Source organism: Dictyostelium purpureum (assembly GCF_000190715.1).
Source record: "Dictyostelium purpureum unplaced genomic scaffold DICPUscaffold_50, whole genome shotgun sequence".
NCBI lineage: Eukaryota > Evosea > Eumycetozoa > Dictyosteliales > Dictyosteliaceae > Dictyostelium > Dictyostelium purpureum.
In genome coordinates, this window is record NW_003519387.1 from 22,562 (window position 1) to 36,368 (window position 13,807).

Here is a 13,807-nt window from a genome sequence, read left to right on the forward strand (position 1 = left end):
GCATTTTTATATATTTGATAAATAAAATTAAAATCATAATTATATTTAACATATGTGGTTATTTATTTTAAAATTTTAATGAATAAAATTTATGGTCTTCATCTTTATGTGTATATAATTATCTGTGGTAAATTGTGGTTTATATCACCTAGTTTAAAATTATTATAATAAATATTTTTATTGTGCTTATGTTAGTGTGTGAGTGGGTTTTAGTGTGTGTTTAAAGAATAAAACAATTTAAGCATATTTAATAACATTGGATATATAAAAAAACAAAAAAAATGATAAAACCTCGTGCAGAGTGTATATATATGTGTGTTTAAGTGTGTGTGAAAATTAAATTTTTCTGTATCATAGTTTTTTAAAAAATATGTGATTTTTTTTTTTTTTTTTTTTCTTTATAACAAGAGATTAATTATATTATTAAAGATTACATTTTTATATAATCAAGTTTTTTTACTAAAAATAATTATTAAAAATTATAATAATTAGATTACAACCTAAAAAAACAATGCAAACACACGATAATATACTAAAACTAAATAAAACATAGAGTAAAAAAAAAGACCCACCGAATAATATTTAATTTAAAATTATCTTAAAACAAATAATCTAGATTAAATAATTTGAAAACTTTAATGTTTAATGTTTTTTTTTTTTTTTGATATCATTATTATAAAAGATTTTACTATTTTTAATTACTTTTTTATTACTTTTTTATTAATAAATGTTGATATTAATTTTGTGTATATGGGGTATATTTTTAATATTTTTTTTTATATTTTATTTATTAATTGATTAATGATTTAAATTTACAATGAATAAAATATTAATTTTTCTTTTATTGATTCTATTGGGGAAATTAAATGTGTGGTTGTGTGTGGTGCGTGTAGTGTGGTGTGTAGTATATGGTAAGTGGTATGTAGCGAGAGACAGTGAATCGATTATGAAAAAATCTTTTTCAAAGTTATCTCTGAAGATTTAATAAATCTTTAAAATACTAAAATATATCTTTATAATCGCAACTATAAAATCAAATGAATATAGTGGTTTGATTACAAATATTTTAAAAAAAAACCCACACACACTTTTAATTAATATTATATATTTTGTAAATTAAAGATTTATTTCTTTTAAGAAACCATCTTTCTAATACACAATAGAGTTTAATTATTAAAGAAAAATTAATTATAATTAAATAAATAAAAATAAATCTATTATATAATAAGGATATAATTAAATATTGTGATATATACAAAATTATAAAAAAAAAAAAATAAAAAAAAATAAAAAAACTAAAAACTATTATATTTCTAATATATGATTTTATTTACAAATTTAACTTTAGTTTAATATAGTCCAATATAATTTAATTATTATTACTATTATTATACTATTATTATTCTATTTTATTATTCTACTATTATTATTATTATAATTTGTGTTGGTTATTATTAAAAACAACAATCACAATCAAATGGACAATCATCAGTTGCTAAAAAATTAAAAAAAAAAGAAAATAAATAATATTAATAAATTGTTTATTAGTGATTGTTTGTTTATAATACGTAATATAATGACATACTTCCTGGTTTTGCTTTAACATGAAGACCTAACTCCTCTTCAGTGAAAACAGGTAAACCATCTACAAATTTTCTTTCTTTAATATTTAAACCTCTGCTATCGAAAAAGTCATCGTCGTTATTAGCACTAGCACTACTGCCAATATCCTTTGATTTCTTTTTATTTTCTTTTTCTTTAATCTCTTTTTTTTTTTCTTCCAATATTTTGATCTCTTTCTTTTTTTCTTTTTTTTTATTAAATAATGAATCTAAATCAATATCCTCTGCTACTGTATTTGGTTCTGCTGTGTCTTCGGATACTGTAGCTTTTTCTTTTATTATTTTCTTTTTATCTTCAGTTTTTTTAATTAATTTAGCATCATTATTACTTTTATTGTTTGGAGTTGTTTTTTTAACAACCTTGTTTTTTACATTACTGTTGCTGTCTGAAGGATTGTTTGTGTTTTTTGTTTTATTAATAATTTGCTCTCTTTTCTTTAAAAGGCTGCTCATTTTATTTATAAATATATTGCTTTATTTGTATTATTTATAAAATTGAAAAAGAGTTTTTTTTTTTTTAACGAAAATTTTTTAAAAACGCGGTCCGAAAAAATTTAATATTTAATTAATTTTTATTTTTATTTTTATTTAATTTTTTTTTTTTTTTTACGTTTTTTCATATTTTTTTTATTTTTTTAATTTTTTTATACCCTTTTATTTTTAAATTAAATAAATATTTAAAAATATATATAATTCAAATAATGAATGTTCAAGAATTAGTTTTAAAATTAAATGATATCGATGCAGTTAAATTAGGTGAATTCAAATTAAAGAGTGGTATCATCTCACCAATTTATATCGATCTTAGAGTTACAGTATCATCACCACAATTACTCGCATCAATTGCAGAGATGATGTACCAAAAAGTATATTGCAGCGGAACAGCACAAGGCAAACCATCATTAGTTTGTGGTGTACCATACACTGCCTTACCAATTGCTACTGGTATGTCAATTGCCCACGATATTCCAATGGTTGTTCGTAGAAAGGAAGCCAAAGCTTATGGTACTAAGCAATTAATTGAAGGTCGTTTCAAAGAAGGTGATAATGTTTTAGTTGTCGAAGATCTTGTTACTAGTGGTGCCTCAGTACTTGAAACCGTCAGAGATTTAAATTCAGTCGGCTTAACTGTTACTGATGTCGTCGTTTTATTAGATCGTCAACAAGGTGCAAGAGAAACCCTCGAAAAGAACGGTCTTCGTCTCCACTCTGTTTTCACAATGGAAGAATTAATCAATACACTCATTGAAAGCGGTAAATTAGCTGGTAAAACTTTAGATTTAGTCAAAGCTTTCTTAGAAGCCAATCGTAATGTTACCGTTCCAGCCCCAGCACCAGCACCAGTTGTAGTTGCTTCAAATAAAAGATTCGAAGAAAGAGCCAAAATTGCTGTTAACCCAATGGCTACCAAACTCTTTAATCTCATGGCTTCAAAAAAAACCAATCTTGCTGTTGCCGCCGATTTAACAAATAAACAAGAAATTTTAAATTTAGCAGAATCAATTGGTTCCGAAATTTGCGTACTTAAAACTCATATCGATATCATTGAAGACTATGACCAAACATTCATCAGTGCTCTTGAAGCTATTGCCTCAAAACACAACTTTTTAATTTTTGAAGATCGTAAATTTGCCGATATCGGTAATACTGTTAAATATCAATTTGAAAATGGTGTTTACCAAATTTCAAAATGGGCTCATATGGTCACTGTTCATGGTGTTGCTGGTTCAGCCATCATTGAAGGTTTCAAAGACGGTTTAAAACAAAATGGTTCAGGTTTATTATTATTAGCTCAAATGTCATCAAGTAAATATTCAAATTTAAATTATTTTTAAAAAAAAAAAAAAAAAAGATTCAATATTAACCAAAACTTATTTTTTTTTAGAGGGTTCAATGTGTGTTGGCGAATATACTAATCAAATGATCGAAATGGCAAACAATAATAAAGAACAAGTTATGGGTTTAATTTGCCAAGAAAGATTACAATCAATGACTGATAATTTAGTTTTAATGACACCAGGTGTCCAATTTAATTCAACAGGTGATAAAATGGGTCAACAATACAATACTCCAGAATATATTATTAAAGAAAAAAATACAGATATCATTATTGTAGGTAGAGGTATTTACCAAAACTCTCAACCAAAAACTGAAGCCATTAAATACAGAGCTGCCTCATGGAATGCCTACGAGTCAAAAAATTTTAATTAAATTAATTTAAAAAATAAAAAAACTAAAAAAACTATAAAAACTTAAAAACTAAAACTAAAAAAAAAAAACCAAAATATTTATTTATCTTTTTCTAATATATATAAAACCTTTTTATTTATTTATTTTATATTTATAATATAATTAATTTAAAACACTTATTTTCTTGTTTATAAAAACTAAATTTTAGCGCATAGTTTTGATCAGAAGCGTCGTGGAAACACAAAAATGATTTCAAATAAAAATTTTGGCAAAATAATTATTATTTTATTTTTTTTTGAAATTTTTTTTTTTTTTTTTAATTTTTTTTATTTTTTTTATTTTTTTTTTTTTTTTTCATATTTTTTTCAATTTTTTTCAAAATAAATTATTTTAACTTGTTTTATGTATGTGACACCTTTTAATCATTAAAAAAAGTAGTGCTTTAATAAACAGTGAACATAGTATAATTTAAATTGATCATAAAAGATATAAAAATTAAACAAAAAATTTAAAAATTTTTATTTTTTTTTCAATCACCCCACACACTCACACACACAAACACATACACGCTTAATTTAAATACATATTTAGACACAATTATTATAATTTAAAAAGCATTTATTTTTATTTCTTTTTAATTTTTTTTTTTTTATTTTCACCCATATTCTTTTTTTTATTTTTCTCCTCACTAATTATAAAAAAAAAAATTAACAAGTATCAGTTATTACAGTAATGAATAATTAAATAATAATAAATAATCAAAAAAAAAAATAGAAAATGAAAATAGGCAAATCAATATTGTTATTATTAGTTATATATATATTTTCAATAGTTAAATCTATTGAAATTCACAAAAACCCAAATATTAAAAACTCAAATGTTAAAAACCCACAGAAAAACCCATATAGTAAAGACGATATTGGAGGTGATAAGGAGGATAAAACATTAAAAAAAATTCAGGTCGGTAGAAATGGATTAAATGATACTTTATATTGGGGCACATACAAACCTCAGCAATATTTCGGTTTAAAAACTAGATCAATCGAGCCAATTAACACAGGTTTAATTTGGTCTACCCCTAATATCAATTATGGTTTCAACAGATTCAATTATAAAACCAGTCAAGGTGGTGATGGTGTAGCTTCATACAAGTGGTTAAAGCATGATGGTAAAAATTTTGGTGTTCAAGAAATCCAAGATAGCAAAGGAAATTTAAATTTAACAACATCATTTGTTAAAAAATCTGGTAAAAAAGGTAAATAAATAACATTATATTTAATTATTTTTTATAAATGATGCAATATATTAATTTTTTTTTTTTTTTTTTACTTTTCTTTCAAGGTGGTGACTGGTCAATTAGAGTTAGTGGTAAAACAAATGAAACAAATATTAATAGTCAACCAATAACATCATTAATTTATTTTATTCATGACGAAAGTATCAAGAGATCACGAGGCGAAACCAATTTTTTAAGTGTTCAAAACCATAAGAAGGGCGACACAGATAATATTAATGGTGATTTACAAATTAAGGGTGAACATAAAGAGATTGGTAAATATACACTCTACTTTTCAGATATATCAAATAAAGAAAAACAACAGGAAACTTTAAAAAAATATAAATTAGTCGATGAACATCCAGATATTGAAGGTTGGCGTTACTATGGTGTTTCAAAATTCACAGAAAACAATTGGGATATATTACCAACTATTTTTGATATGACCACTAAAATACATCTTAATCCAGTTGCAGATAAATGGGTAAAAGACCAAAGAAAAATTATTATACCAACATTACCAAATATAATAAATGAAAAATCAAATATTATTGCAATTCAAAGAGTTTTAACTGTACCATTCGATGTAGGTTTTTTATATGAATAAAATTTATAAAATTAAAAAAAGGTTTATTAATTAAATTTATTTTTTATTAACTACAGATTGAAATTTCATTTATTTCACACGAACACCATGAAAAAGAATTGGACGAGAAACAAGTTGAAGAAATTGTAAAATCATTATTTGTTGGATCTAATTTCGATAATTTATTTAATCAACATGAAAAACAATTTGATGATAAATTTAATCTCAAATTTAATTATGAAAAACTCCGTAAACACCCAGAATATGTTTATAAAGTTACAAAAGAATCACTCAGTAGTTTAATTGGTGGTTTTGGTTATTGGTACGGTAGTTCATTATTTGAAAGTTCATCAGGTAGATTTTTAAAAACCAAACCAGTTGTAAGTATTTTTTTATTTTATTTTATTTTTTTAAATTTTTAGAAATATTTTTTTAATCATCAATTTTTTTAGGCATTATATTCAGCAACACCAAGTAGAACAGCATTCCCAAGAGGATTTTTATGGGATGAAGGTTTCCATCAGTTGGTTGTATCATCATTTGATATTGATTTAACAATCGAATCACTATCACATTGGTTTAATATAATGAATAAAAACGGTTGGATTCCAAGAGAACAAATTTTAGGACGTGAAGCACAATCAATGGTGCCAGACGAATTTGTTAAGCAATCACCCATAATAGCTAATCCACCAACTATAATACTAGCAGTAAACAAATTAATTGAACTTGCAGAAGTCCACAAAAAAGCAGGTCACAAAGAAGAGTTTGATAAAATTTTCGAATTTATAAATGAAGCTTACCCAAGAATTCAAAGATTCTATCAATACTATTGGAAAACTCAAAAGTCAGGTGCTTTAGAGAATGCATTCCGTTGGAGGGATAGAAAAGTTAATCATACCCTCGCATCAGGTCTCGATGATTATCCAAGAGCTGACATCCCATCAGATGCCGAAATTCATGTAGATTTAAACAGTTGGATGGCATTCTTTGCTCAATCACTAGCTAAAATATCCGAATTTATAGATAAGAAAGAGGATACTGTAACCTATCAAAATCAATTTAATGCCATCTTTAAAGTCATCGAAGATTACCATTGGGATCCAGAAGAAAATCTTTTCCAAGATATTTTGCTCCATCCAAATGGCACTAAAGAGTTTATAAAAACATATGGTTATTTAAATTATTTCCCATTGATGTTGGGTATTCTTCCAGAAGATTCTCCAAAGATTCCACCACTTGTTTCAACATTAAAAGATGTCAATGGTATTTGGTCAAGATGGGGTATTCGTTCATTATCAATCAAAGATAAGCATTTTGGTACCAACGAAAACTATTGGAGAGGACCTATTTGGATTAATATCAACTATTTATTCACCCACTCTATGTATAAAAAATATATGAAAAATTCACTTTCAGTTTCAGACCTTTACATTTCCTTAAGATTTAATCTCTTATCAAATGTAGGTAAAAAATATATAGAAACTGGATTCTTTTGGGAACAATATGATCCAATTAATGGTAATGGTCAAAGAAATCATCCATTCAATGGTTGGACTTCATTAATTTCCTTAATAATTTCAGAACAATATTAAAAAAAAAACAAAATAATAAAATAAATAAATAAATAAATAAAATCAAAAAAAAATATAAAAGAAAAAATAATATTTAAAAAATAAATAATTATTATTATCATCTTTTTTTTTATTAATTTAGTTGCCATCATTTTTTTTTTAATAGTTTATCATCTTTTTTACCATTAAAGTTTCATTCAATTCTAAAAAAAAGTGTAAATTTTCATTATTTACATAAATAATTATTATAATAATTGTTTATTATAATTTTAAAATTAATTTAAATATTATTTTAAATTTTTTTTTTTATTTTTTTTTTTTTTTAAAATTTTTTTTTTTAAATTTTTTTAAAATTTTTTTTTTTACCCCTATACAAATAATAATGAAATAATATAATAATAATAGTAATAATAATAATAATAATAATGAAAAACAATCTACCACAGTATTTAATTTTTAAAATAATCGAATTTTTATATGTAGATTTCGAATTATTCAAAATCGAATTTAAAAAAGATTCACACTTTTCAAAATCCGAAAAAAAAGAATTAATAAAAAAAATCAACTATAATAATTTTTTAAATAAATTAATAGTTTCAAAAAAATGGTATAATTATATAAAAAACAATTGTTCAAAATCATTTGAAATAAAAATACACGATATTATTCAAAATTATCAGTTTACCAGCTTTTCAATTTATCAATTTAAAAATATAAATAAATTACATTTAAATTTCAGTAACTTCAATAGTTTAAAATATAAAGATCAAAAATTAGATAAAATTTATAATTTTATTGTGCAATTCGAAAATTTGGAAATTATTTACATAGAATGGTATCCCCCAATTTATACACATTTAAGAATCCTGCTAAAGAAGCTAAATAGTCTAAATTCAAATTTAAAAATAGATCTCAAAACCGAAGGTGATACTGATCATCTTCATAACATAAATAATGGAGATGAACACCCAGGGGAAAATTTTATATTCAAACCTTATGATGAAGGAACCATAATAAACCATTTCAAGTTTTCAAATACACTCGATCTAATCAGCCAGGATGATATTCAAATTGTAAACCAGTATTATGAATATTTCAAAAAATACAAATTAATTTCAAATTTAAAACTATCATTTGGTAACTCTTCAAATAATGAAAGTGAAATCCATGTAAATTATACAAAGTTTTTTTTATTACCATCCGTAAAGCAAGTGAATTTTATCTATGACGTAATAGATTTAAATGCATTTTCCAATGGTCTAAATAATAATAATCATTTAAAAAAAATCAAAGTGTCTTTAGATTTATGTGGCCCATTTAATAATACAGAGTATTGCTATACTTATGATCCAACAGAGTTTGACAATCAAAATCTTTCGAAAATTTTTCACAATTTAAACACAATTCAGGATTGGGAATCATTATGCCAACAAATATCAAATAACTCATCTATAGAATATCTTTATTTAAATCAATGGAACAAAAAATGCTTCAGAAATGGCTTTTTTCATTACTACAACAACACCAATAAGATTACTTTCAATTTAGTTAATAAGTATTTCTCAAATATTTGGTCCATCAATAAAACAATTAAAGTTCTAGTTTTAGAAAATTTTCCACTCCTACTTTCAATTGACTTTTTCAATAATCTTTCAAATAATAAATCAATTAAAGAACTTTATTTACTAGGAAAAACAATGATTCTTTTGGAAAATGACCCAAACCTTTTAAATTCTTTTTGCCAAATGATTCATAATAATAAAACACTTAGGGTATTGGTTATTCAAAAATTAGATTCGTTTCTAATTTCAATTATTATCGACTCAATAAGAAACAATAATTTAATAAAACTAAAAATTTTATAAAAAAAAAAATTCTTTTTATTTTATTAATATTCCTTTTTTGTCTTTTTTAAAATAAAATCTTATTTAAAAAAAATAAATCGTGATAGAATAAATTTATTTAATATCACAAGCTTGCTCGATTAGCTCAGTCGGCAGAGCGTGGTGCTAATAACGCCACGGTCGCAGGTTCGATCCCTGCATCGAGCAATATTTTTGGGTTAATTCAAGGAATAAATCTTCCCGGTGATTTCTATATGGTTTGGCCTAGTGGTCGAACGAATTTCCAACAAGTTACTGCTCCGGCTAAGCATTTTTGGTAAACTAGGTAATGTTAATCGTTGTGGTCCTGTATCAATGTTTGACTGGCTTGTTGCCGAGTGAATTTTACTGATTAATTTAAAGCATTTGCTTTTAATTATCTTCACTTTTAAAAAAAAAAAAAAAAAAAAAAATGTTGCCGAGTGGACTCATTTTGAGCCTGTTCCAATTTGCCCAAAAAGTTAAAATATTCTTTTACTATTATGCAATCAATAGACACAAACTTACAACCTTGAGCCCTTCATACCACGCCGAAGGTTATTCACCAGACGATAATAGATATGATCATAGACAATTCTTATACAACTCAATGGGATGTTCAATTCGAAACCATCGACAATATTGTTGAAAGATTAAATGAAAGACCAAGTTTAATTTATTCTCCATCCTCCCCATGCTAAGCAACTTTAACACAACAATAAAAAATCAATAAAACAAATAAATAATAATAATAAAAAATAAATAAATTTTTTATATATAAATTATTTAAAATAGTAATTTATACAAAAAAATAAATCAATTGTTGATCTTCAAATTGAATATAAAATCTTTATTAATATTTTTATTTTGAAAAATTAAATAATAAATTTTGCCTTTCTCCTACTCATAGCATAAAATAGGGATAATTTAATAAACACATATAATAGAAAAAAAATGTGCAACAGTGTGTAATTGAAAAAAAACCAATGAACGGTCATGATTATTAACGCATTTTGAAAGGTAGTAATTTTCTTATTAATTAAAATAAATAGAAAAAAGATTTTTAAAACAAAATCTTGGAACACTAGGAAAAATGATTTAATTATAATTTTTTTTTTTTTTTTTTTAAAAAAAAAGTTTGTGATTTGATTAGATTTTTAACCAATCATATTTAATATTAATAAAAAAAGAACCATAATAATTTTCACCCCTTTTCTAATTTTTTTTCTTTTTCCTCTAATAATAATTTTTTTTATTTGAAAAATTTAAATTTTTTTTTTTTTATTAAAAAAATTATAAATAAAGAAGTTTTTAATCATTTTAAAAACAAATTAAAATATATTATTATTTACAAATACTTGCTTATTATATTCAAAAAATGAAATTAAATTATTTATTATTATTAGTTTGCATAGTTAAAATTTTTGGTGGTATCAACGCCAGTTGCGTTTACAATGGTTTAGACTATACTCCATTAAGCTTTGCTTCATTTAACTACAACACTGGTCACTACAAATACTACTATGCTGTCTGTAATTCTGCTCTCGGTTGCCCATCAGGTAGTGCTGGTTGTCAAATTGATGAAAACTTTTCAAATTTCGAAAACTCCCTTGGTTCTGTTGGCTCTGGTAACTTCTCAACTAAAAATGGTAAAACAGTTCTCTCATATCAAGATTCTGCTGCTACTTGTGGTAGTCCATTAAAAAAGAGAATTTTAAATATTGAATTAGTTCCATCATCCGTTAGACTACCAAATGGCTTCATTGAATCTGAAGTCACTGAAACCTCAAGCTGTGTTTATGGTGTTACTGTTACTTATGACCCTTCAATGGTTAAAACCGCTTGTTAAAAAATATTTATTTGTAATTTTATTCAAAATGTAATAAGATCACTAAAATAAAAAATATTTTTTCATTATTCATATCATTTTTTATTAGTTTTTTCATTTTTCATTATTCATATCATTTTCTTAAAGTTATCATAAAAAATTAATATAATAAAATAATATCAATTTACACTAGTAATGACCAATTATAATAATTCAATTAATATTTTACAATTTAAAAGTATAAATAGTTCAATTTAATTATTATCATCATTAATAATATTATCAATTTATACTAATCAATAATCATAATGACCAATTATAATAATTAATATTTAACAAATTAAAAGTATAAATAGTTCAATTTAAATTATTATCAATTATAAGTTAAAAAATTGATAAAAAGTAATTAAATTACTCTATCATCATTGTTTACCCCTTCATCATCATCATTATCAGCAGCAGCAACATCAGCATTCATCATCATCATTGTTTGTCCCTCATCATTATAATCAGCACCAGCATCAGCATCATCATTACCATCATCAACATCAGTATTCATTTTGGTCCTCATCATTACCATCATCACCATCACCGTCATCAGCATCAGTATCAGCATTCATCTTCATCAATATTCATCTTGCCCCCATCATCACCATCAGCATCAGTATCAGCATTCATCTTCATCACCATCATCAGTATTCATCTTGGTCCTCATCATCACCACCATCATCATCAGCATTCATCTTGGTCCTCATCAGCATCAGCATTCATCATTCACCATCAGCATCAGCATCATTGTTTGCCCCTCATCATCATCATGATTAAAATTTATATCTACCCTAAAGCTAAAAAAAAACTTTTAGTTGATCAATAATAATAATTAATAATATAATTTTATAAAAAAAAAAAATAAAAAAAAAAAAAATAAAAAAATATTTATATTAATAATAATAGACTATAGAATCAAAACATTCAAGTTATTAATAGTAACGATAGTATCATATCAATAATTAGCATTAACATATAACAAAATAGAATCAATAGTAAAAAGGATTCAGATGTTTACCATTTCCACAGATTATTACTGTGTCATAATTTAATTGGAAATAGTATACGAAATAATTTTCAACTCCGTCAGACCAATGGAAATTTTTTTCAGTTTAGGATACTGAAACATCATAAAATTTTTAAATCAAAAAATATAATTAAATTTTATTTTTTATAAAAAATATGTTTATTTTTTTTCATTTTCCTTTTAATAAATATAGTTCTTCATAATATAATTAAGTATCTAATTTTTTTACAATTGATAAAATAGTATTGAATAAAATTGGCAATGATTCGCCAAATTGAGTTTTTGAATAAATTTGTTCCAAATGATCCAAAAAAAGATAAACGATAATAAGAAATAATTTATTTTAAATACTATTTTATAAATATAATATTAAATCTTAACCTTTTATAAGATTATCCCTGATGAACTTTAAATTGAGTATGAATGAAGCCTATATAAAATTTTTTGACCCCATAAATCCAAAACAACAACCAAAATAATAACATGAAGGTTTTTGATTTATTAAATAATCTAAAGTATTATTTATTTCTTAAAAAACTCATTTTATAAATTAAGAAAATTGGTCTTTTAAGAAATTGAATGAAAAGTTTTTTTATTTATAAAAATTTAATAAAACAATTGGATTTTCTCTTTCAGAGTATTTATGTTAATTTGTTCATAAATAATCTATTTTCAGCCTTTTCAAAGAATTTATCACCAGCATCATCAAAGTAAACATAAATTGTTTTTCCATCGAATTCATGAAGTTTATCTTCTGGGATTAAAATACCACCTTCAGTGATCCAAATACCAAATGCTGTTTAAAAAAAAAAAGTTAGTAAATTTTTAAGTCAATAATAAAAATGTTAATTTTAATAACTTACCTGCTGGTTTCATAATAGCCAAGTACATTGTTTTTCCTGCCTTGAAATCTGCTCTTTTATTATCAAATTTTATTGCAGGGTTAGTACGTGCAATTTTACCGGTGGAATCACCGCATTTAACTTCGGTCCATTGTTCAACATCTTTATCTTGGTAAATTCTAACAGCTCTATAAAATAAAATATTAATATAATTTTTAAAAAAAATAAATAATGATAAACCTAAACTTACTTATTCCAACTTTTACCCTATTAAAAAAATATATTTTTAATTTTTATTTTTAATATTTAATTTATTATTTATTTTTTTTTTTATTTTTATAGTTACCTGGTTTACAATAACAATTCTACAACCACCTTTTGGTACATCTGGTTTCTCAGAATAAACAATGTGATGTTTATCATCTTTATTACCAATAACTTGAACCAATGTAAGACCATTAGCTGCGACTATAGCAGATGAGAGAGTGTAGAGACCTGCCATCATTACTAAATATTATAAAAAAATTAAAATTTGTTTTAAATTTTTAACATTTATTAATACATACAAGGAATTGCAACACCAAGACCAGCCATTTTTATTTGTTTTTTATTTGTTTTTTATTTATTTAAATTTATAAAATTAATTTGTAAAAGTTATATTTGTTTGAATGAATATAAAAAAAAAAATTTCTCTAATATTTATATTTTTTTTTTACCACCTCCTTTACAAAAAATCAAAATTTACTTTTAAAAAATTCTAATAAAATTTTTTTTGTTTTTCCTATAAGTTGGCAATTTGACACCAAGAAAATCCTTGCGTAAATTTTTTTGATGTCAAAATTGACTCTTTTTTTTTTAAAAGTTATATCCAATTAAAATCAAATTGAAAAAATATAAAAAAACAAAAAATCTTTTTTTTAAAAAACAAAAAAATGGGGGTATATTTTTTTTT

At 23.7% G+C, this 13,807-nt stretch overlaps 7 protein-coding genes across 7 annotated transcripts; 5 read left to right on the forward strand and 2 right to left on the reverse strand.

The window, feature by feature from the left end:
- Positions 1-1,559: 1,559 nt before the first annotated feature.
- Positions 1,560-2,075, reverse strand: DICPUDRAFT_149534 (uncharacterized protein; the record flags this gene model as incomplete). The annotated part of the gene is made up of 1 exon (XM_003285627.1): positions 1,560-2,075. One exon carries the CDS (start codon positions 2,073-2,075, stop codon positions 1,560-1,562), a length of 516 nt encoding a protein of 171 aa, XP_003285675.1.
- A 248-nt stretch (positions 2,076-2,323) lies between these two features.
- On the forward strand, positions 2,324-3,833 carry DICPUDRAFT_29684 (bifunctional UMP-synthetase; the record flags this gene model as incomplete). Its single annotated transcript, XM_003285591.1, has 2 exons — positions 2,324-3,428; positions 3,508-3,833. 2 exons carry the CDS (start codon positions 2,324-2,326, stop codon positions 3,831-3,833), a joined length of 1,431 nt encoding a protein of 476 aa, XP_003285639.1.
- Positions 3,834-4,502: 669 nt separating this feature from the next.
- Positions 4,503-7,344, forward strand: DICPUDRAFT_53711 (uncharacterized protein). Its single transcript, XM_003285592.1, has 4 exons — positions 4,503-5,067; positions 5,154-5,678; positions 5,810-6,054; positions 6,127-7,344. Exons 1-4 carry the CDS (start codon positions 4,590-4,592, stop codon positions 7,267-7,269), a joined length of 2,391 nt encoding a protein of 796 aa, XP_003285640.1. The 5' UTR covers positions 4,503-4,589; the 3' UTR covers positions 7,270-7,344.
- Positions 7,345-7,633: 289 nt separating this feature from the next.
- On the forward strand, positions 7,634-8,210 carry DICPUDRAFT_91545 (uncharacterized protein; the record flags this gene model as incomplete). The annotated part of the gene is made up of 1 exon (XM_003285593.1): positions 7,634-8,210. A coding segment is annotated over exon 1 (537 nt), but the record flags the coding sequence as incomplete, so codon positions are not given.
- Positions 8,211-10,488: 2,278 nt separating this feature from the next.
- DICPUDRAFT_76572 (uncharacterized protein) lies at positions 10,489-10,959 on the forward strand (the record flags this gene model as incomplete). Its single annotated transcript, XM_003285594.1, has 1 exon — positions 10,489-10,959. The coding sequence occupies one exon, from the start codon at positions 10,489-10,491 to the stop codon at positions 10,957-10,959; it is 471 nt and encodes a 156-aa protein (XP_003285642.1).
- A 174-nt stretch (positions 10,960-11,133) lies between these two features.
- DICPUDRAFT_149538 (uncharacterized protein) lies at positions 11,134-11,763 on the forward strand (the record flags this gene model as incomplete). Its single annotated transcript, XM_003285595.1, has 2 exons — positions 11,134-11,176; positions 11,342-11,763. 2 exons carry the CDS (start codon positions 11,134-11,136, stop codon positions 11,761-11,763), a joined length of 465 nt encoding a protein of 154 aa, XP_003285643.1.
- An 827-nt stretch (positions 11,764-12,590) lies between these two features.
- On the reverse strand, positions 12,591-13,511 carry DICPUDRAFT_93986 (uncharacterized protein). Its single transcript, XM_003285628.1, has 5 exons — positions 13,422-13,511; positions 13,202-13,362; positions 13,108-13,122; positions 12,877-13,045; positions 12,591-12,809 (listed from the first exon to the last, which is right to left on the reverse strand). Exons 1-5 carry the CDS (start codon positions 13,447-13,449, stop codon positions 12,655-12,657), a joined length of 528 nt encoding a protein of 175 aa, XP_003285676.1. The 5' UTR covers positions 13,450-13,511; the 3' UTR covers positions 12,591-12,654.
- Between the last annotated feature and the right edge of the window lie 296 nt (positions 13,512-13,807).